Below are 24,572 nucleotides of genomic sequence, written 5' to 3' on the forward strand. Positions count from 1 at the left end.
TGGTCGACGCAATCGAAGACTTGTCTGTAGTCAATAAAGCATATATTGACTTCTTTCTAGTATTCTTTGGCTTTCTCCATTATCCAGCGTGCATTAGCAATGATGTCTCTTGTTCCTCGGCTTTTTCTGAAACCAGTTTGAACATCCAACATTTCCCTTTCCACATAGGGCTCTAATTTGCATTGGATGAACCTGAGCATTATTTTGCATAAACTATACCTACCCTGAAATGGCCCCTATACCCCTTTTGTCTTAAGAAAATGCCTGAAGCGCACCTAAAAAAATTCACTATTCAGTAGCCCAGTATGCTGCAATTCCTTTTATTTAGAGCCATCCGGGAGCCTCATCACAATGGGTACATCCTTGACCATGTCCCCAGTTCACTTTCCTTTTGCCTCATGGCGTACAAGAACAGATTGGGATTAGCATGCGTGTTTGTTCTTTTGCTTTTGCCACCATCCCAGAGGCATCTCACTTCTGCGCATGCACACAGAGATCTGCTCTCTTGTACTGCCGCAGTTTTGCTTTCTTCCTTTTCCCTGGGAGATCCTTTAGTGCCTTCCTGAGCAGCAGAGCCCAGCCATCAGTAGGCACATTGCCTTTCCATTTCGCCTGGAGCCTCTCTGTCTCAGCTCCCAACCTGCAACTAAAGGACTGCACCTCCTTTCCAAGAAGAAGCCAGCATCTTTGCAACCCTCGGACCCAAGCCTCGCCAACCTAGGATAGATAGATAGATATAGATCAGTGTCTCTGTCTTTATTCTCTTAGGCTATTCTCACAGTCAAAATCCCTGGCTTCAAACTGGGGCTTGTGGCTGCAGCAGAGCCAGGATTGGGTTCACTCTCAGCACCGCACACAAGCTGCCCAACCCAGGCTGGGCTGCCCTAGCCTGGGTTGGGCTGCTTGTGAGAATAGCCTTAGTGTATCTATCAGTTGTCCTCAAATCTATTCCCTATCCCTCAGTGTTAACTCCTGGGTGCATATTGGAGGCAATTCAGTGCCATTCTGAGAGCATTCACCCCATAAGGGAGACCATTGCCAGCAGCTCTATAGGGGAGTGCTATATACCACTTTGTACATTTCGGTTCTTCAATAGAACTTAGTTTTTGCTTTCAAGAAACCTGACTTGACTCTGTGGCTCTCTCCTGAGCACCTTAATTTTGGTGTACCCGACCCATGACCAGCTTTCCTGGTACCTTAGTTATTAATTTGGCTATATGAAGATTTGTATCCATTTTGAATTAGTTTCCCCTTTAGCCAAAAACATAGTCAAGACACGGGGTATCTGTCCAGAGGGTGGATCAGAAAATTTTCTCTCTTTCCTGTATTTTCTGACTCACATTCACTATCTGTCTGTCCTAGTGTCTGTAACTCCCCTCCCTAACGTCTGCCCTCTTCCCTCTGAATGTCCATAGGGTGACTCCCCTGTCAAAGAGCCAGAGATAGCACTCAAAGTAAAAGCCTCGTCATTCTGTGTATGTGTGATCTGGTGTTGGAACTGTAGGGATCTTGGCTTTGTAATGGGCAGAGATGTGGCTTACTGCACTGCCAAATATTCCCACAAAGTTAACAAGTTTACTGGTCCTGCTCTTGTTTAGGACTACCACGGGAGAAAGGCATTTCCTGTGCCAACTGCATAAGAGTAGAGACAGCCTTCTTAGGTTAAAATTGCTGCTAGCTGTTGGGAAATTTTGAGCTTGGTTTACTTGCTTTAATCTCATTGGAGACACTGTAGCTTTTCTTGTTCTGTTGGGTACTTTGCCTTGCTCCTACAGAACGGCATGTTAGTGCAACCATCTCATTGGTACAACCATTGTTGGAGATACTTAGCTTTATGCTGCACAATAGTGCACACCCCTGGTTTTCCACTGTTAGTGCTCTCAAAGCCACCCCAAAGTGTACTAAAAAACTGCCATATCATCCATAGACAGTGCCTGAAGCAAAGACAGGACCTGAAGTTCAGTGGTTCCTGGACACACGTATGTGATTGGTATACAAAATGTGGGATTCCCTGCTTCTTATCGTCCACTAAGAGAGAGTTGGACCCCAGATGCAAAGTTTGAAGTTTATAATTGTGCTGTGCTCAAGGATGACAGAAAAATAAAATAAAATAAAAATTAAAAAAAAACCAAACCAACCTCTTGGTACATCTGTTGAATTTCCTCAATAACCATCACATTTCAATACTGTAGAGATAGTGGCTTCTCCTTGTTCCCCTTGTCTCTTTCCTGAACCTTGTCCAGTGGTATCGTCACAGTTGATTTATTGATGGTGCTTGTTGACCTTTTTGCCATCCTGGTCATGGAAGTGTTCAGAGTTGCTTGGACTGAGAGGAGAAAATTGATGCATGATGTACAATTGTTGGCTGAATGTCATATGGAAGGAAAGCTTTGATGCAGGGGCTAGGAACTGTGTGTTGGATGTTTGAAGGACACCACGTTAGAAGTGGAAAGTGCACATGAAAGAGTATGAATTGTCTAGGAGTGACCTTGCTTCAGAAAAGGCCAAACTAATTTCAGAAGTGGAGGAGTCCAACACCTATTTCAGGAAATATCTGTTGGTCAAAACTAGCTATAAACAACAGATTGAGGAATTAGAGGAGAAAGTAGATGAGCTTAACTCAGCTACTAGATATCTAGCCAACCAACACTATGCTGCAAAGGCTGCTGCCAGCCACTGAGAGTGTAAAAAGAAAATTGCAGCCTTAAAAGACAATTAAAAGTTCAAAGGCTTGTGATGCCGCAGTTATTCTGGATGATTCCGGATCCATCTCTGATTCTCCCATGGAGGAAAAGGGACAGGGTTTCCCTCAGGTAGCATCAGTGTATCATGCTTCGACCCTAGCTTCAGTCCCCATAGCATCAGTTGTGTACAAGCGCATCCAAGAGGACTAGCTGACCCAGGCGCAGAGCATCTGCGCCCCTAGTTCTCCTTTCCTCTCCCTCTATTTCAAGGCTCAGCCAGTTCTCCCATCCTTTCAGCCAGTCTCCCTCTCCACCCTTCCCGTGGGCAGCTGTTATCCTCCTCACAAGGAGGCTGGCATCCCAGTATCACAGCCTGCTCAGCTGCTCGCAGTGGCACCACCTCCTCCTCGACCTCCCTCCCTCCCACCAGATCTCATCCTCCTCGCGAGCAGCCTGGCAGCCCGTTTTGGCCAGCTGCTTGGCCGCTCACAGTGGTGATGGTGCCTTCTCCTCAACCTCCCCCCCCTCCCTCCCCCCACCAGCTCTCATCCACATGAGGAGGCCAGCAGCCCCATTTTTGCTGCCTGCTCAGCCATCCACAACGGCTCACAAAGGTGGCGGTGCCTTCTCCACAGTCTCCCTCCCTCCTCGCCAGTTCTCACAACTCTTGGCAGCTGCTCCCAAACTCTCACAAGAGCTGCTGTGCATGGGATTAGCCACAGGTACACCTTAGAAAATTGTATGTATAGATGGTCCTGGTGGAGCTAAAACTGTAACTGATGCTCTAGGATCCCTTAACAAAATCACCATTGTATCATGGAAGACAATATCAGCTTCTTGCTGATATCAGTGGCCCAGTTGAGCTGCTGTTTGGTTGTGACGATCAGTTCTCATTTTATATCTTGTGCCTTGCTATCTGTACGTGAGTACAACATGTGGAGTCCAAAGTAACCCTCAGGCCGAGTATAAAAGTTGCAGTCCACCATTCGACAGAAAACAGAAATCCCCAACTGCAAGCAACTGCAGATAGCTGCTAATGAGGATACTCTCAGATCGTTTGTGATGGGGCCCACATTCTTATTGGTAGAGTACATGCTTTGTATCTGTCAGATTCCAGGTTTGATCTTTGGCATCTCCAGTTAAAGGGTAGCAGATATTCCCAAACAGCCTTGCTTGAGACTCTCTGGAGCCACTGCCAAGACAAGACAAAAGTGAGCCAGATACTCTGACAAAGTATAAACCAGCTTCATATGTTCATAAGTAATGCTCTTGCAGTCCAGTATAGTAAATGATTTGTTAGTGGAAGTGCTTTGAATGGGCAGGACAATTCCTGCTCAACATTGTTTTCCAAAATGATGATGATGATTTTGCCACATACTTTGTCAGTGGGATACAGCCTCTCCAGTGGGATACAGCCTCTCCTAGCCTCTCCTTCTCCCTCCCATTCACACCTAACAAATCATTTTCCTGCTATACATACACAAACTACACCCCACCATTTACCTATACTCCACCAGACCAAAGAATAACTCCACCTTCCCAAAGAGTACAAACAGGTCCCAGATACATAATGCATTTAAGTAGTAGGAATGGGGAGAAAAGTTGCCGCTCATTATGGTCCACATTTGACACTTAAAACCTGGCTCTCTATGTGAATGCTGCTTTGACCCTTTGAAAATAATATTTATTATTATTTATTATATTACATTTTATACCACCCCATCCAAAGGTTCTGTTGTACAAAGGCACAGCAAGTAAATATAAAAGGGCAATATATTTTACTTCTCTGGCTTTTCAGTTTTGCACTTGTTATGTGATGGAGAATTTGTTATGCAGTCAGATGGGTTGTATCATCCATTATACCAGTGTCTGAATGTCTGTGTTTTCAGGAGACACATAAGCACAGATTTGCTCTGTAACCGTAAATGAGTTTCAGATTTTCAGTGCACCATTAGTGACATCTTTCTTTTCAGCTACATGAATAGTAATTTGTGACTAGATTGATACTAGAGAAGTTATTGCTGTCTCTAATAAACCATGTGCTTTTTGTATACTTCCAGTCTTCTGATATGTAATGTATAACATGATGTAATGAAATTGAGCAAATCCAAAACTTTCTTTACTCAGGTTAGCCAGTACACATTTGCTATGTGCAGCTATAGAGAGAAGAAATCTGAGCCTCAAGAGTTAATGCAGCTTGAAGGATACACTGTGGACTATACAGCACCTCATCCAGGTATTTTGCTATGTAATGCTTATTCACTTGTTACACAAGTAGAACAGACTCCCTTGGTTGTGAAAAACTTTACAACGGTCTGTGTAACCATGCAAACCCCAGTGAATAGCTGGATTGCTAACTGAGGCACCTTTTACAGAGATGACTCTCTAACATTTAGCAGGAAGAGAACAACTGTCTTTATCCATCCCTAGCATAGCATCTCTCCAGTGACTGTTGCTGGTGTCTACCTTATGTTTGTTTTTAGATTTTGAGCCCTTTTGGGATAGGGAACCGTCTTATTTATTTTTTATTTATTTTTCTTGTAAACTGCTTTAAGCACTTGTGTTGAAAAGTCATGTATAAATATTCATAGTAGTAGTAGCTCTTTTTCAGGTTTAAACTAAGATTGGTCAAAGCTGCCAATATAGCAGAACATTTCTGTGGTCCCTGTATAGTAACAATATGTATAGTGCTATGTGCTCTGTTTTTTTCTCTTGTCCCATTCTTGATCTTCTTGAAATCAGATTAACAAACAACACAAAGGCATATTCTTTGCACTTCTGCATCATAAATCTATCGGTTCCCTCATAAGACTAGATAAACTGATTTTATTTTGCCTTCTGAGGAAAAGACGTTTGTTCGTAAGTGTTAAAAGGAAAGCAGGTAAATCATAACTGGTATGTTAGTAGAAGCCTTAATAGAATGCATTCTTTTGTACTTCAGAATTTCACACAGGTTAGGACTGGCCAATTCAGTAGTATTATACACAGCTGCCTGAGACAACAGGATGCCAGGGCCCCTAGAATGCATTTCATTCACCCTTGGAACAACAGGGCTTTAAATTTTAAATGACAATTCACTTGTATGGAGTTAGGAGAAGAGACTGGACCTAGAAATATCCTCAAGGGGAGAACACAGTCCCTCCCCTACTCCTCACCCTCGTGTTCCTAGAGTCTGAGATACAGGAAACTGTCTCCTCTCCCACTTTCCTTCACTTGAACTGGATCAAACCTCTTTTACATTTGTGGCCTCCTTTTCAGTGAGGAAGAGGCTTCCACTGGGGAAATCTGTGAGAAAAAAACACAATTGCCCTCCCTTGCTTGCAACAAACTGTGAATGTGGGCTCAGTTTCCCCCAATGTCAGCTTTGTCTTTTACCTCTTTTTGCAGGCCTTCAGGGTGGTCAGATGTTCTTCAACGCTGTAAAAGAAGGAGACACAGTGATATTTGCCAGTGATGATGAGCAAGATAGAATCCTGTGGGTTCAAGCAATGTATAGAGCAACAGGTCAGTCTTATAAGCCGATCCCTGCAAGTCAAGCACAGAAGATGAATTCAAAAGGAAGCAATATCCACACAGATCTATCACAGAGTAAGTTTATTTTGTTGGTAACCAAAGGAAATGAGGTATTGTGACTAATCAATATGGAATTTAATTTTCCTGACAATTGTTGCTGTTAATGGAACACATGGCTTTCAGCTCCTTAGAAGCATAGAGTTGGAATGAGCCTTGTTAGGCCATCTAGTCCAACTTTCTGCTCAATTCAGGAAACTGAGATCCAGAGCATCCCTAATAGATGGCTGACCAGACCCTGCTTGAAGACCCCAATGCGGAAGATTCCACTCCACCCCACCCACCCCGCCCCGCCCCCAGGTAATGAGTTCCAATGTTGAACTGTTCTTAGTATTCAGAAATTTATCCTAATATATAGCTGAAATTTGTCCCTCCTGTAGCTTAAGCCCATGAAATCTAGTCCTGCCTTCTGGGGTGGTAGAGAACATTTGACCTCTTCTGTGTGGCAGTCCTTCAGGTATTGAAAAGTGCTATCATGTCCAACCTCTCTCATCTAGACTAAATATACTTAGTTTTTTCAACTTTTACTCTTGGGCATACTTTGTCAAATGCTTTGCTGAAATCAAGATAAATTACATCCACAGCATTCTCATAATCCACTAAGCAATTAACCCAATCAAAAAAAGAGATAAGATTAATCTGGCAAGATTTATTCTTGACAAATCCAGACTGACTTCTACTAATCACTGCATTGTTATCAAGATGCTTACAGGCTGACTGCTGTAAAGTCTGTTCTTCCTTGGTACTGAAATCAGATTTACTGGTCTGTAATTTCCTGCATTTTCTTTTTTGACGATTGGGACAATATTTGCTTGTCTCCAATCTTCTAGCTGCATCTAATTCATTTTCCAGAATTGCTCAAATACAATAGAGGTTACGAGAGTGCATCAACAAGTTCTTAGCATTTTAGAACTAAAAGGGACATTAGAGGTTGTCTAACAGGTGATAACAAATGGGTGGTTATGACAATCCATGAACTATAATAAGATCAGACACAAGAAAAGTCCCGTTATTTACTGAACTGCACCTATTGCAAACCCTTACTGTGGATAGGGTACTTTTCCCACTCCTTAGGAACTACTTCCGATTGTATTAATTGTGTTGTTGTTGTTGTTTAATTAATCTAACTGACCCTCCAGGTTTTTTCTCATAGGCCAACACACCAGTGTGGAATTCATTTATGTTGATTTATCTTCACTACAAGTGTAGGGATCATACTAGTGAGTACTCAAGGCCTTAATGTGTAGAATTGTACAATAAATACATTGATTTTCCAAGCAAATGTGTATCTTTTCTATTTTTAAAAGAGAAAAAAGATAATATAATGAAAGATCAAGGCTGCACATTCTTTGAAAAGGTCTTGCTTGAATTTGTATGCATGAAAGATACAAAGCACATCAGAGCGCTATTCCCCTTTTCCTTCTGTTTCCACAAGATAATAGCAGATATTCATGTAACAAATACCTAAGAAATCTTTAAAATCCTGCTTAGTTTTGTTTGAAATGAGGAGGGTTATAGAAACATTGCATTAATAATAAATTGTTCAGAAATGTTTTATCAAAGCCATGTAATATTGGAAGCAAAATGCCATCCAATCTAAGACAAATTTATGTCTGTGTTTGTTTACATGTAAAGTTGCTTGGGCCATGTTATTGTGCATAAAATGAACTCAGTTTTTTACCCTGCACCAAATGATGATCACATTGGGTACAATCCTGCTATCACTTACAGGCCCATGTGTCTTACTGACTTCAGTGGGATTTGACTGTGCACAGGATTGCAAACTAAAGGGTGTTTAATCATACATGGTGTTGCTTCATAAACTCTAGAAAAATATACTGCTGTTTCTGTGGATGATCATCTCATACCTTAAACTATCAGTGTACTGTCACACTGTTTATTTGCTATATCTACCTTGGTGAAATCTGTCACATGGATGTGACTCTTGCTTTGACAATGCAAAGCCAAGTGATATGAATTAGTTTGTGCATCTTTTCAAGATGTGATGCTGTAGATCCTTCAGCTTGAATTAAATAATTCTTCCGTCTGAAAATACAGCTGAAAGTTGGACTTGACATGGATCAATATGATCTGGGGCTAAATTTCTAAATGTGACTGATTATGTTAGCATCATGCCCACAGATCAATATAGAGTTTTATTATGAACCTGACTCTATAATTGGGTTTAATCAATAAACTTTTGTCTCCTTTTCTATAGAAATTTTAGGTTTGTACTATGTAGTTTTTTCTAAAGTACATTTAGGATGCGTCTTTTCTGGTAACGAACATAAAAAAGGCCTATATTTGAAATTAAAGGAACAAAGAAACCCAGACCTTATTGTAAGGGTTAAGTCAATTTTTGAGTTGATAGCAAACTGTTCACCCCCATTGTCACGTATGGAATCTAAGTGAGCTAATGTGTTAATGCATAACTAGTCCTTTTGGCCACTGTAAGGCTTTTTCTGTCCATACTTGGTAGACAACTCGCATTGAGGATTTTGACAAAACATGCCATTAATGAAAGCAATCACCAGAGCTTGTCTTTTGATAAACCCGCGGGGTTCAAAGGCGTTGAAAGATGCAATCTGTGAACAACAATAAATTTGGGTCTCTGATTGAAGTGCCATTTGAGATTGTATGTTATATATTTACAAAAAAAAAATACTGCTCCCAGTTTCATTAGTCTATGCTGGAAGGTTAGAGGAGCTTTTTGCCATTACTACATTAAGGTTTTTTTCATTAAAAGCTGCATATAAAAAGAAAAAGGCTGGAAATGACCCTGCACAAGCCTGTGTGTTCATTTCTGCTCCAGTTTGCCATTTGGGAAATGGGCTTCTAGCCATGATATTTCTTTGATACATAGGTCTATGATGGACATCCTTTTAATGCCCGTAAGCACAGCAATGCTCAAACTTTTTTTGTCTATGTTTTCTATAGATTAAAATGTCTGTGTTTTAGCAGTCTTGCGTTTAATAGACTATCTTGAGGCTTCCCAGGAATACATTATCTATTTTGCCAGTATCTCTAATGAAATGAATGTTTAGAGGCACATCATCCAAATAAATACTGCACTATTTCTACAGCACGTCAGAATGGATTGTTGAGTTCATTTTGTTTTAGTCTGATACTTTGGAGTCAGGGGCATAGCTATAATTAAGCAAAAGGGTTCAAAGAACACGGGGCCCCCAGCACCTGAGGGCCCTCCAGCTCTACCCCTCCCTATTTTCTTCATTATCTCCCTCACTCTGGGGGGCCGCCAGAGAGAGGGATGAACACGGGGCCCCTCTCCCTTAGCTATGCCCCTGTTTGAAGTAACGTTTGTGGTTGATTTGGCCTCTACATAAAAATTGTGTTTCTCCGGCTTTGAGCGGTTTGTCTGTTTCTCCATGGCTATGTTTAGATCTGTGTGATTTGGAACATATAAGGATAATGAATGTTTTTGCGGGCTGACGGGGAGGGTGGATAAGACTATTTTCCAATTAAACCTAGTCCTAAAGTGAGATAATCTTCATCTATGTATTCTTTCTCCTTTCCTACAATCAGATGCAGATCGGACTCAGAAGCATGGCATGGATGAGTTTATTTCTGCTAATCCTTGCAAATTTGACCATGCTGCACTCTTTAGAGTACTTCAGAGGCAGACCTTGGATCACCGATTGAATGATTCCTATTCTTGTTTGGTGAGTAAAAAGGCTGGAATAAAAGAAGTGGGGGAGAGAAAAAGTGAGAAATAGTTGCTGCAAAGTGGTCTTTTCTTCCAGACTCATTTAATAACTGTGTGTGAGGTTGGGATAAAGGATTTCAATCGATTGGCTTCAAATTTGAAAATTATACACTTGAAGACTACTGCTGTGTCACTCAATAGAGAAGAGAATAGACTCAAACTGACTCTGAACCGTGGTTTATCAGCTCCTCTAGGGAGGGCTGAATAAAAACAGAAGGCTTTAATAAATATGGAACCCTCTGTGGTAGGATTTGCTAACACCTGTACAGGCATTTTAAGGTACAAATCTAGCTCACCAGATGTCAAGCATTATGTCATCTATCTTGTAATTCTCTCCTCTTTTATGGACTATGGAGGGGAAAGATCCAAAGAATAGAATCAAAATCACAGGAGGAGAAAGACAAATAGATTATTGCAGTTGTATTCAGCTGAGTCAAGGTTAGCTTTGTAGACTTAAATCCAGGATAAATTACTTACCACTCTAGCGGTAGTCTTAATTTTTTTCCCCACTTTCAAAGGAAAATGTAGGGCATTGAGAAAGTGGGGTTGTAATTACAGGGATGTATAATGAAGGAAAAATCACTGAAGTTCATATTTCATTTCTTGTTTTTTTAAAGATACCAGTCAGTTTTTGCCTTGATTATCTTGTTTGCTTTGTTTGAACAACAAGAATAAGCCCACTCATAGGAAGAGTCAAGATTAGGAGTAACTGGAAAGATATCTAATGTGTTATGAGGTTTAGTCCATTAACTTAACTGTAAACTCATTATTCTCATAGCTCTCAGCACCCGGCTAATGGAGCAAAGAGGCACCTTTTAAAAGTGGTGATTCTCTTTCTTTAGCATGGGGAGAGTCACTGGCCCTATCCATCCCCAGCACAGCATCCCTCCAATGGCTGTTGCTGGTGTCTGTCTTATGTTTCTTTTTTAGATTGTTAGCCCTTTGGAGACAGGGAACCATCTTATTGATGTATTATTTATTTTTCTATGTAAACCGCTTTGAGAACTTTTGTCAAAAAGCAGTATATAGTATCTGTCGTATTCGTACCTGTAATCCTAAATTAATTTAGCAAAGAGTAATGCTCATTTTACACATTCTGCAGCAGCAAATCCATGTTCTTTACTGACAGGGATCAGTCCAGGGATATGCAAACAGGTTTGTGGTAGTCATGCTTTTCATGTTTAGATGTACCCTTATAACATCTTAGGTGTGTGCTTCCCAGAACACTAGGCACAATCCTTCCTAGATGTGCACAATAGCAATACATTTTGCAGAATAGGTATTTAGAATATATGAGTTACTAGAGCAGATTTCAGCTGTTGCTTTTTTCCTCTCTGCCTCCTCATATGTCCAGTCCAATCTCTCCTTTTTTCTGGTGCTACATACAACCCTCTTGTCTTTCTCTCCCATTACTTACCTTTCCTAAACTCTTCAGCTTTACTCTCCAGTGTAATTTTTTTTCACATAAAAGAACACTCTAGTGTGACAATACTAACCTCCTTTGCCTAGGAAGAATAGTTTGTTGTTCACTTGTATTTGAGATAATGTGTGCAAAACAACTTTGAACATCTTAATGCATTTGTGTTTCAGAGGTATGTGTTGTGGAAGATTAAGGTTAAGGTGCAAAAGGGAAAAAACAACTCATGACATTATCGCAATTTTCAGGCATCTGTTTTTAAAGCCTGGCTCATTTTATTACATTGACACAATTGTTAGAATCAAATCCATTTTATAAATAATTGGGTGATGGGTTTGTATAATGCATGCAACAAGCTGATAATTCTTTTCTTGTTTCTCCATGAGACTCTTATTTGAAAATCATGAAAAAAGAACAGTCCAGATTCATTAAAACATTATTTCTCCTCTCCCCATCTCTTACAGGGTTGGTTTAGCCCAGGCCAAGTCTTCGTGTTAGATGAATATTGTGCTCGTTACGGTGTGAGAGGCTGTCACCGCCATCTCTGCTATCTGAATGAATTGATGGAACACTCAGAGAACGGCGCTGTCATTGACCCAACCTTGCTTCATTACAGCTTTGCCTTTTGTGCTTCTCATGTTCATGGCAACAGGTATTTTAATATGCAGACATGCAGCAAAAGTCATTAGGTTTCGTGAAAAGGGGCAACGAGCAATGTATTTAGACTTAGCTTCTCCCACTCATTGTATCACAAAGAAATGAATGAGCATCAAAGGTTCGGCTCTTACAAAACATCTACATTGGTTCTGGAGCTCAGTAAAACATTTGCATACATAAGAGGACTTCAGCCTAAAATATGCTAACACTCTGAAGGTTCATTTTTCGCATTATGCAACAGGCATGTTTGTGGCATGTCTTTCACTGAACACAATAGATCGTGAAGAGGAGATGCATACCTGTAAACATATATGGGTTGAGGAGGAGCAGTCCATTTGTAGCAGTTGGATATACAAGCCACATGGTTACTTGGAAGGTGGGTAGGCAAAGAGTATGCCTTCCAAAGAGCCACAGATGTACTGTGCAGAACGAAGTCAGACTGTGGCTCCTTTTTGTGGCCATCATTAGGTAGAGCTAGGAAAAATCCCTCTCTGAAAGCCTATAGAGCTACTACCAGACAGTGTATTGAATTAGATTGACCAATGGTCTGATTCAGTATTAAGGCAACTTCATGTGTTTGTGTGACCTCTAGGTGGTGGTGGCTAGAGAACTCTGCCCAGATCTGACAGTCAGCAGAAGAGAGCTGGTCTAGCAGAAGAGAGCTGTCCCTTTAGCCAAGCAGGTCTGCCCTGGTTGCATATCAAAGGGAGGCCAGAAGTGTGAGCACTGTGAGATATTCCCCTTAAGGAATGGAGCCACTCTGGGAAGAGCATCTAGGTTCCAAGTTCCCTCCCTGACATCTCCAAGATGGGGCTGAGAGAGATTCCTGCCTGCAACTTTGGAGAAGCTGCTGCCAGTCTGTGTAGACAATACTGAGCAAAATGGACCTATGGTCTGACTTAGTATATGGTAGCTTCCTATGTTACAGTAAGCGGACATCAGGGAAACCTTCTCAAACCTGTCATAGATTCCAGTTAATTTATCTAAATATAATTACTTGACTTAATTCCACTCCTTAAAATCTTCCCAAACTCTGCCTTGAACTGAATTTGACAGCAGTACTATTTCTATTTCTCTTAGATGGTAGAGTAAAACTTGAAAACGTGTATGTACTGTCTGAATATTCTGAAGCCATAAGATAACCTTGGGCTATCTCCAGTTGTTTGGGAAGGGGAGGGGTGCTTTTAGACTCCTAGGCCTTCCTGCAATGATCTTTCATCTCATTGTATCTTAACCCTAGCTCATGGTGCTTTCTTGCTTTCTATGATCTCATTTCTTTCTAAAATAGTCTGTATTCTGTTACAATCATAAGACATTTGCAATAAATGCACACTTGATTTCAAACATACTTTCAGTGTTGTGATTAATGGGATGCAACATCATCACATTGTTTGGCCCTGCATTTGCTGGTGGCTTTCTTTTAAAGTAAATTGCCACTTGGGAGGCATTCCAGACTTGGACCATTCCAGACTTGACTTGGACTTGGACTTGGAAGAATGGTCTCTTTTCTCCTGCCACAGTTCTAATCTGATTATGTGGGGCCTCACAGCTGCTATTTACGTTTAAAAGAAAATAAAAAACATTCAGGGCCAAACAATATGATTAATGTTGTACTAGTTTGGCCCTTAGGCTTGCCTGATTAAGCAGTCTACCTTTTAAGGAGCATAAACTAAGCCATTCTTGACTTCCAAGTCATTAGTGAGCCTTCATCTCATGAGGCAAATGTCTTTGGGTAAACTTGGTTTGATACTTTAAGCATATATGCCTACTAGATATGTGTTTCCATATGAATGACTTAAGAGTGTATTTTTTTAATTGGGTATATCTGCTCATTTCAAATATATCATATTTTTTAGTAAACTAGCAATATAGGGTTTTAACTGAAAACCTTAATACAGATCTTAAGTGCTAGAATATAGGAAAATTCTAATGTGACCATATATCCCTTTCTGTACTTAGCACAGGTAGGCACTCAGCATTTTTTAGTCACTACTTCGCAACAACAAAAAGTTTTAGCATGTATTTGAGGTTTCTGTTATTTCGACTTGCAGGCTGACAGGTTGATAAGGATTTATTATTTTATGAAGTACATCATTTTACTTGCATTCTAAGTGACATTAATCATGAAGACATTAAAACTCAGCTACAACAAACTGGATTCAGGAAAGGACACCTTCATGAATATAATGATATCAGATTTGACTCAGTTCAAGCTATTTATGCTGTATTAAGCAGTCCACTTTTCTGCACTTGACTACTTCACTTACACTCCATCTTTCTCCTTTTAGGCACAAGCTCACCTGTTGTCTGTCTCTTGGCCTCCCACTCCCATTCTCATATCTTCTGTCCAGGAATATTATAGAACTCTGAACAAACTTTAATTCAAAGATGAATTTGGAAATCCACGGAAGCAGACCCCATGAAGTTTTCAGGACTAACGAATCCTTTAGAAGTCATTTGCTTCTGGATGTTCTCCTGGCACCTACAGACCTTTATAGGCCTCTAGACCAGGTCTTGCACTATTTGTAATACACCAAGCCCAAGGCAGACCACCAGGCATGCGTTGTGAATTTTGGCAGCCCTCACTTTGCAATCCCAGACACACAACAAACAGGAGGTTTGTTGATCCCCTGATGGTACTGGTGGACAGCATTTGGCCTGTTGGGTTACAAGTTGAATAGGCCTGCTTTAGATGCTGATAGATGCCGGTGTTATCAATATGAACCAGTATTTAGAGACCCAGCAGATTCTGAAAAGGATACATGAGAAATTGAGGCTATTCCCACGATCACTAGGATAAGGGAGCCCAGCCCTGTTTCTAGTTATCATCGGAACCACCGGGCTCACAGGCGAGCCCAGTAGTTCCATGGCGACTAGCCCACCTAAAAACCCCTTCCCTCAAATGAGATTAACAGAGCGAGTGCTCTGTTAACTTGGTTGGCTTGACTTGGCGGTTGACACACTCAGGGTGGGGGGACCCCAGGAAGGGGGGACTTGCACGATGCTTTCCTGGGGCTCTCGGAGCCGGGGTGCCGCTTGGCGGCGCTCCCCTTCCCCCTTCCCCTGGATCTCACCGGCGAGCTGCAGCTGCTGCTCGACTGGTCAGTTGATCCGGCCACCCAACAGTGAGCGACTGCTCATGTGCGGGGAGAGCGGGCTCCTCGGCTCCACACCTTGATCGTGTGTAGAGCCTCATTATTTCTAGTATTCATCCATTCCAACTTCTATTATTCTGTTCCCTGTGTCTGGAAGCACTTTCCTCTCTGTCTAGCTACCTCACACTCTCCTTAAGCCCCTCTTTAGCTACCTTGTTTTAAACAAGGCATTCCATTTTCACCCTAGCTTTGCTTTAGCTGGTTTACTTCTGCTGGTTTAGTCTCCTAAATCAGCCCTGACTATCCCTCGCAAAATTGCTGGTAATTCCCTAACACAGGCCACCCTTCCATGTCCAGTGCATATTGCAAATTCTCTGAATAGGGCCATGTAATTCTTGTTTTCTCTATAGCAGCTAGTTTATTAATGCAGTACACATATTAAATCCTATTACTAATTTAGTAAAAGGGTAGGTTTAATAAATGTTCCAAACAGCTGACTTTATTACCTTCAATAGTAATCTCTTAAATCAAGCTAATTGATAAAGGAGAGTGATGAAGTGCATTGGGGAAAACTTAGATGAACATTCTAAGCCACATATTTGGAACTTCAAGTACTACATTTAGAGTTAGAATCTTAAGTCTGCTTCATATTACAACAGATCCCATGCAAACACCTTGGAAGCATGAAGGTGCTGCCACCCAAGCTTTACTCATGCAGAGTCTCCCTTTTGAAAAGCAGTGCTTTATAGGGGCCCTGAATGCATGGCCACCATTTGAACGTCATATGCCCTCATGTAGTGTCTTGTGGCCCCAAAAGTTCCTTAGGTCCTTACCTCCCAACTAACATAACTGGGCCTTAGGCTCACCGATCTTACAAAGTTAATGCAGATTCTGAAACAAAACTTTAGAAGTTAAATCTGAGAGGTTTCTAAGTGTGCATCTTCCTGTGCCCAAGGGAGAGCAGAGAGCTTGCCCCCTTCACTGTGTCAGCGGTTCACTAACTTGTAATTGAATCTGGTAGTAGCTCAGGCCTGAACACAGTCTGTAATGCCACCATCCTGGCTTCAGATGAGGGTTTTCCAAGGAAGCCTGCAACATGAGTACTGCATTTCTGGATTCCTCTGATCATACTTACTTATGTAGAACCTAAATTTGCAAAAATTTATTGTTGGTTGTGCTTGCTCCTTTAGTTGCACATTTTTTTATCCTGATAACTAAGAAAGCAAAGAGAAACAGAAGTTTGGGGCAATACAGAAATTAAGATAAAGGAGAAATGGCCAGCTTGAACAAAGCAAAAGAGCCTGGTTTGTAGTGCTCAAAAAGGCCCTCTCCATTGTTAAGGTCTTGTCCTTGACTGCATCCTGTAGTTAGTACTTAAAGTGGAAAAGTGGCAAGAGCAGGAGAGGCCATCCTAGCAGAGTTGAGACTCTCAGAGAATCAGGTGGACTAGATTTCTACCCCTTTCCAATAATACTATTTTATTCAGTGAATGGAGATGGGCTTTTTTTGTACATAATTTCAAGGCCTTTGCTGGCAACAATGAAAACATACCTTCCATGCCAGCTCCTGAGCCAGCCGACACATTCATAGAAATTTTGCATGGAAGCCTGACTCCTGCAACTATTTCCCTAGCCTTATCTATTGTCTCGTTTTGAACCTGCCGGTGCTAATGTTCAGTGCAATGTGACTGATAATTGCCCAAACTTATTTCAAGAATTCAAAAGGAAGGTAGAAATATTTCTTTTATTTATTAACTGAAGTGAAGGACAACAGTGCAGGCAGTGTGTTGAAATCTCTGAGAGCGCCTCGTCCTCCACCATGGTGAGCACTCTGTATGTGTTCCTCCTATTCAAACCGCTGTATTTGTACAGCATTATGAGTGTTTTAGAAATAAAAGAATAGAATGGTGTTGTAAAGAGAGGGTCTGGCTGGTATTAAGACGCTGAAATAAGAAAAAAAAAGAAATAGGAAGAAAGGGAAGAGAGAAGAAAGGTAAGTCAAGGACAGAAACAGAAGCGCTCACTCAGGATTCTGCGCACACACACGCACACACACACACGGATAATAACATCCACTCATTCATCTACAGCATTACTGAGGGGAGGGGGGAAGGATTTTGCAGACAATGCATGCTAGGTCAAAGTTCTAGGCTGATATATGTGATTATACATCTTAGTTTTCTAAGTCAGGCTGACAGGGAGAAAGACTACAACGTCAAGACAAAGGGTCTTTATGGCCCAGTGCTGAAATGATTTGGCTGTACTAGATGAGCAGTGTATTCTCTTGTTAAGAGGGCCATCATGGCCCTGTTACCAGCCTGAGGGAGACGATTTAAGACATGTTAGCTTTCAGACAAAGAGTACCTCACTTGCACCACTGTGTTATCATTCTGTAAAGCAGGTAGCTCATATATATTTTTTTTCAGTGTGGTGTGCAAATAATGTGCAACTAATTTTTTTCCAGTGTGGTGGATAATCTTTACATCAGCCAAATGATGGTATGAAGAAACTTCCCTCATCTCCCCTTCCTTTCTTGATTTAATTGTTCTGCTGCTTTGTAGTCACACATTAGCATTACAGCCAGGCTTCAAAAAAGACATTCTGACTAAATTGCTTTTGCCTGAAGTGATAGTTTTAATATGATTAAGATGGAATATATTTCAATAACTGAGCAGTGAGTAGAAACAGAACAATAGCTGTACAGCATTTGCATGTACTGACGTTATTTTGATGCCTGGCAGAAGAAGCCTAAACAAGTCTTCATCAATTAAGATGCCAATCAGTTATGGAGAGTTTCTGTGCCTACTTAGTGCCACTTTAAATGACTAAGAGTTTTATTATTTTCCTGATACGCTATGGTGATGACCTGCCTTCTGCTTCATAAGTCCTTATTACCTAACAGCAGTGGTGATGAGGTGGTATAAACATAGCCTATGGTTCCTGTGATAAATTATACCATAACTGTAATGCTATGTGGCCTAAGTAGGCACAGATTCAGTAGGTATTATGAGGGCCATCACCAGTATGAAGCTGGTAATCAGCATTTGATTAGTGATTTGAAGTTGTGCACAATAAAATTTCCTTGATAGGTTTCTTCTTTCTTGGGGTTGAATCAGGAAGATGTTTTTGCCAGTGTCAGATAGATTAATGGCTCCATGAGTTTCTTACTTTTGAAAACAGCTTATAACTTGGCTCTCTTGTTGAATTATCTGAAATCATTTCTGCTCCTGGTTTGTTAGGAATGTGCACAAACCTAACAAATCCCTAACAAATAGTGTTTGTTAGGGATGTGCATGAATCTATTCGAAGGCCCTTTTACAGGCCTCTGAACAGGTTCAAACACCGGGCAGTTCAAAGGCTCGAAGGCGGGGGGTTCCGTGCACATCCCTAGTGTTTGTTGATCTTGGCTTCCATTGTCCATAATGACCTATTGCGGCTGCTTTGGTGGCCATTTTTATCTCTGTTTATTCCCCCACCAATGAATTCATCCAATCAGGGCTCATTTATTGGACATGATGGTGTCATGGTTCTCTGTAGCCAATCAAATTTCTCTTTTTACTGTTGTCACTAAAATCAAATTAAATCTATTCGGAGTGAAAGCAATGCATGTTGTACAGATCACGTGGGTGATATCAGCCAGTTAGGGATCAGAAAGCAAATCCAAAGTGCAAATGGACTACTTTTGGTCCAAAAAATTATAGAAAAACAGATCCACTTTTCGCTTACATGTGAACACTCTTTAGGTGTTCACAAGACAAAATCATTATGTAGAGGTAGGAAAGCAAACATTGCCAGTCACTGCTGTCCTTAGTCCTAGATTTGCATACTTCAAATATACATGCAGTGGGCTAATTATGTAAATGCAGTGTAGTCTTGATTATCTAAACAGTAGCAGCAGAGGTTAAGTGAAGGTACAAAATACAGAAAAGGAGCTATTGTTTTCTTCCTCATCATCTCATCTTGTATCTAGTTCTCATGCTGCGACTTCCTATTTTTCCCCCTCTCTTTCTGAAATGATGTTGCTGGGAAATACATGAAGTGCAAAGTGACTTTTTCCCCCTGCTGAGAGCCAAGTCGAATTGACAAAGAGCACCCCTCCCTTCCCTGGTTTGGTGTCTCACGCCCTTTCTTTGGAGAAGCTGATGTATTGAACATTCTTCAAATGGATAATAAATATGATAATAAAGGTGAATGCCAGCTCACAAGAATCAAATCAGTTTGTTACTATCAAGTTGTAATTTCTTCCTTTTTTAAAAAAATTATCCCTTCTAGCAGAGGAAAGGTCAGGATTTATTGAACTATACAGTTCTTGAACTATACTGTTCTTGACTGATCTGAAAAGGAAATGCCAGCACATGAAGAATTGCCTTTTTATAAATGAACATGAGTATTTTGTCAAGAAACTGAGTTCTGACAAAACATAGCTGTATCAGTCCCATGTTTTGTTTTTTGCTGTTTAATGGATTTGCAGCCGGATGTATTTATTTTTGATATTATGTACAGTACTTGCCATATTACACTTATCGTGAAGGAAGTTCATTTCCTAATGATCTAGATGGTGGCTTGGAAGGAGGACAGAAATGCATCTTGTGAATGACCATTCTCCCCAGGCCACATACTTTAGTGAGTCCATCTCTTTGCTCCCTCCCTGAAATCCCCTTGCTTCACACTCTTTGTGGCAATAAGTGCAGGATCAATGTACACAGTATGCTCAAAAAACAAATCTTGTATATTAGAAGATATTCCCGGGGCGGGGCGTGTCTGGTTTCCTATGTCACCAATATATCACACAGAATCTTGAGTTGAGAGCATGAAGATTTGTTTCTGGACATAACCTAACTCAAAATCTTGTTCAAATGAAGAAAAGGTTCTCTCTGATGTAAAGGTAAAGTGTGCCGTCAAGTCAATTTCGACTCCTGGTGCCCACAGAGCCCTGTGGTTTTCTTTGGTAGAATACAGGAGGGGTTTACTCTAGAAATATTCTGCCTAGAGCATTTATACATTCCTCGTGCTGAATTATTCCTTTGCATACATAAAATAATACAAATATGTTTAGATTAGATAAGTATCTACCCATTTTGCCATAATATTTAGGGTATTGTGTGGCCATGTGCAGAAATAGTGCAGAAAAATTCCTAGACCCACATCTACAAGGTTCCCCCTCTCATTTGTAGGTGCAACCATTCAGCAGATCTGTTCTTGAGACAGTAAAAAATAATATGTGGATGATAGTCAGTTGTAAAATTTCAGATGATTTTAAATTGCTAAGAAACAAATTGACCCCTCATGTGTCTTAACCACATATGCTGAAGAACCATGCATTCTGAAGGTTGCATTTCTGATAGAGGATGCCCAGAATTGCCTGAAAAGCATAACAGCATGGGCCTTGGCTGGTTAATTGTATCACACATGAAACCTCTGACTTAGTGTAGGACTTTGATGTCCAGATCACACATCAGTGCCTTATAATCTCTTGGAGCTTTCCCCCCTAATATTCCTTCTCACTTCACTTTGTTCAAATCATCATCTCCAAGCACAGGGAAGAATTTTGTGTAGAAGATTTAATCAGATCATCTCCATGGTTTTATTTCAGATGTTCAAAAATATTAAAGGTCATGTTAAAATCCTAAGACACAAGTATGCACCATCTATTTGGGCATATTGGGTTGAATTCTGTGTCAACTACTTCCCTTCTTTTGAGTCATCAGACTCTGAACAAACAGGCTGTTTGTTGAGTTGAGTGGAAACTTGTTGAGTGAAAAATTGTACCCCAATAAAATCTCTTAAGATTTGGTGAGATTCATTTTAGCTCACTCAAGACTTCTTTTTCTGTTTGGGTCCAAGAAATGAATTTTCTACTAGATTGCTTTAGTCTGTAGGGTGCATTGTTTTAGGCTTTTTTGAGGTATTAGTTTGGCCCATCTTTATAGCCCTAGAACTTTTTCAGAAGATTTGCCAAAACCTGCAACTTTTGGAACTTGTCAGAAGGCCTTTTATATCAGCTGGTGTTTTGTGGCAGAGCTAGGTCAATAAATAACTTGTAGTTCCTTCTTAATCTGTACACATGCCAGAGACGCATTGTGAAGTATGTTTCCCAGTGCAGGGAGGGAAAGGATAAGAAGGAGCTATGAGAAGATAGTTTACTAATTTCACAGGAAGTAAAGTGCAGGTTAGCCATCTAATGGCACAGCAGGGAAATGACTTGACTAGCAAGCCAGAGGTTGCTGGTTCGAATCCTCACTGGTATGTTTCCCAGATTATGGGAAACACCTATATTGGGCAGCAGCGATATAGGAAGATGCTGAAAGGCATAATCTCATATAGTGCAGGAGGCGGCAATGGTAAACCCCTCCTGTATTCTACCAAAGACAACCACAGGGCTCTGTGGTCGCCAGGAGTTGGTACCAACTCGACGGCACACTTTACCTTTAAAGTGCAGGTTTTGACCTTAACTTAATTCTCATGAAATGCTCAGGTACATCCCATGCTCAAGTATCCCAAGCCCACTGTTTGTTTTGTCCTTGTTAGTGTCCACCAACACCTGCCTGGCGTAAACAAAAACAAAAGGCAAATAGAAGAAGCTTTAAGCATAACTTTAAAACATGAGGAGCATTTCATCTTAGTCATAAACTCAGCAACCTTCGGGGATACGGACATGAAAGGTAGAAAGAAGAATTAGTGAGAAGCTGTTTTCTTTCTTCGGCATTTATCAGCTGGAGTTGTTGGGGTCAGACTGCAATCTCACCATGAATCGCTTTATTTCCAAAGAGGTTCTCTTTCTTCCTTGGGGACTGCATCCTTAAGAAGTAGTCAAGGCAGCACAGCAAGGGGCTTAAAACATGGCTATCTGCCACATCTCAGTGCAAAAACTCCACTTTAAAATGTCTTTCACCTTTGTCTAGTTCCATAAAACTGATTTGAGAATGGGATCGTGTTGGTATCATACCATATGCATTTTCTGGGTAATTGTGTTTTGTTTTGTTTAGTTTTTGGTACTCCATTCAGAATGCCACCGCATAACCAGTGAAAATGGATCAAGCTATTCTAAAGTCATAGGTGTTGTCAGCAGAGTTTTGTATGAAAACAAACTCAGGTAGTGATATGACAAGTAGTAAGGTCTTCTGTATGAATGTAGTGATTCTCCTCTTAGTGCAGGTTGACAGATGGTGACATTCACCTTTCTCACTTGTCACTATTAGGACCCCTGGCTCTTTTCTGTCATGTACGTGACATACCCCAGCAAAGTTTAATATGACAGAGGTATTTGCTTTATCACCACAGAGTGCAATCTCTCCTGACAATCAAATCAAAGAGAGAAATTACCTGAATTTGAGCACGTTCCATCTGTCAGAACTCTAAGACAACGTGTCATGGCATTCATTGGAAGAAAGAAGAGAAGTTACTCATTCTTTCACATTACATTTATAAAAGAGAATGGTGATGTACATATCTTCGCTGTATCTGATATTTCTGCCCTTGAAATTGTTTTTTAAAAGGAAAGCATGTTTTGCTCCCTCACCTGACAGGTCACAATTAGAAATTATTCAAGGGAAGAGGTAAAACACTCATGTGCCTATTGGTGCAACAAATCATGTCATGACCAGATTATAGCCTGTGTCTCACACCTTGTTCTTGATAGCTAAAACATTCAGATAATATTTCATTTGCTTAAGCTTTTCTGATCTTTTTGACAGTTTTAATAATACTATAAACTGACAGCATAGCTATATATTTCCATTTTCTTTCTTTCATCTATCAGTCATATTTATATACCACCTGATATATACATCTCTAGACAGTGTAGACAATCCGAGTTACAATATAAAAATAAAAATTATTAAAACACTCATAGAATAAAACCAATTAAAAACAATTCACAGATTGAAACAAAATAATTTCACAGGATAAAAACAAACAGTTTAAAATTAATTTTAATTAAAGCCTTAAAAAAAAAAAAGCTGTGTCTTAAGGGTCTTTTAAAAAGCAATTATTTTGACAGGGAGAACATTCCATAGCCCTGGGGCAGCCACAGAGAAGGCCCAGCCCTGAATCACCCCCAGGCGAGCCGGTGGCAACCGTAACGGGACCTCCCCAAATGATCTTAATAGGCGGCAGGGTTCATGACAAAGGCAGCGGTCTCTTAAATACCCTGGACCTAAGCTGTTCAGGGATTTATAGGTTATTTATTTATTTATTTATTTATTATTTTATTTTAACATATTTCTATACCATCACTTTGTATTTCACTTGGAAACATGTTGGCAGCCAGTGCAATTCTTTCAGAATCCGTGTTATAGGGTCCCTCCTGTTGTCCCAGAGACCAACTTGGCTACCGCATTCTGTACCATTTGTAGTTTCCAAACTATGTACAAAGGCAGCCCCAAGTAGAGTGCATTACAGTAGTCAAGCCTGGAGGTCACCAGCATATGTACTACTGTTTTAAGGTAATTTACCTCCAGAAATGCCGCCCCATGTCCACACGGTGAAGTGAGGCGAGGTTGTGCCTCCGGCCTCTGAGGCAGGCACAATGGCCACCATCTTGGCCCCCTCCACATGGCCAGGGCTGGCCAATCAGGAAAGGGGATGGGGAGAAGTCTGCCCAGCAGCCACCATCTTCATCATTCTCTCAGTGAGAGGAGGTCAGGACATGGAGCCTGACCTAATCAGGACCCGCCATTCCCATTGGTGTGGGATGGACCACATTAGGAGGGGCTGCCGCACGGGAGGAGAACCCACGCTCTGATTAGTTAGGGACCTCGTTGCAAGCTTGTTATTGCTGTACAATAATGAAGTGGCCCTTATTTACTCCAACTAAGCGAGTCCTGTCTTCATTGAGGCCTGGGGGTGCAATGGACCCAGCTAACATATCAGCCAAAGCTGATTAAAAGTGCTCCTGGCCACTGCCTCAACCTGAGAAACCAGAGAGAGTTTTGGACTCAGGAGCATTCCCAAGCTTTGTACCTGATCTTTCAGGGAGAATGTAATCCTATCAAGAACAGGCAGATCTAAACCATCTCTTGGGTCCTCCTGACCCCCTACAATCAGTACCTCCATCTTACTATTTTCTCAGCCTCATGATGATAATGCTAGTCTATCATATAGGATTGCTGGATGAATCCCCAAGGATGAATGAAGTAAGCTATATGAAGTGCTTTGAAGACTTAAAATATATATCTCCCCCTCTTCCCCCACCCCTCTATTGTATTGAACCCTCCAACCTGCACTATACTAATGAATCCCCAACTACAGAGTAATCTGGATGTCTAGGGGCTTTTTCTCATCTTCTGCATCCACACACACACAGCAGTGAGGTGTGATCATGATCTCTATACATACACACCCACATTTATACATGTCTGGATATTTCTGATTAGATGCTCAAGTGACCAAAATTGGTTCTGTCTTAATGCAATTGTTCCTCTATGA

General features: G+C 40.9%; 1 protein-coding gene across 29 annotated transcripts in view; it reads left to right on the forward strand.

Annotated features, from left to right (window-relative positions):
* The window catches only part of CADPS2 (calcium dependent secretion activator 2), a 522,314-nt gene that overhangs the window by 324,595 nt on the left and 173,147 nt on the right, over positions 1 to 24,572 (forward strand). For all 29 annotated transcript variants that reach the window (XR_008307725.1, XR_008307727.1, XR_008307726.1 and 26 more), the window contains 4 exons: positions 4,812 to 4,920; positions 6,072 to 6,272; positions 9,798 to 9,934; positions 11,860 to 12,047. Coding sequence is in view for 26 of the 29 variants with exons in the window: in XM_053251802.1 (XP_053107777.1) it covers positions 4,812 to 4,920; positions 6,072 to 6,272; positions 9,798 to 9,934; positions 11,860 to 12,047 (635 nt within the window). In the remaining 3 variants the exon portion in view is untranslated. The remainder of the gene's footprint in view (positions 1 to 4,811; positions 4,921 to 6,071; positions 6,273 to 9,797; positions 9,935 to 11,859; positions 12,048 to 24,572) is intronic.

This window comes from Hemicordylus capensis, chromosome 5 (assembly GCF_027244095.1).
Source record: "Hemicordylus capensis ecotype Gifberg chromosome 5, rHemCap1.1.pri, whole genome shotgun sequence".
In the NCBI taxonomy this organism is placed as follows: domain Eukaryota; kingdom Metazoa; phylum Chordata; class Lepidosauria; order Squamata; family Cordylidae; genus Hemicordylus; species Hemicordylus capensis.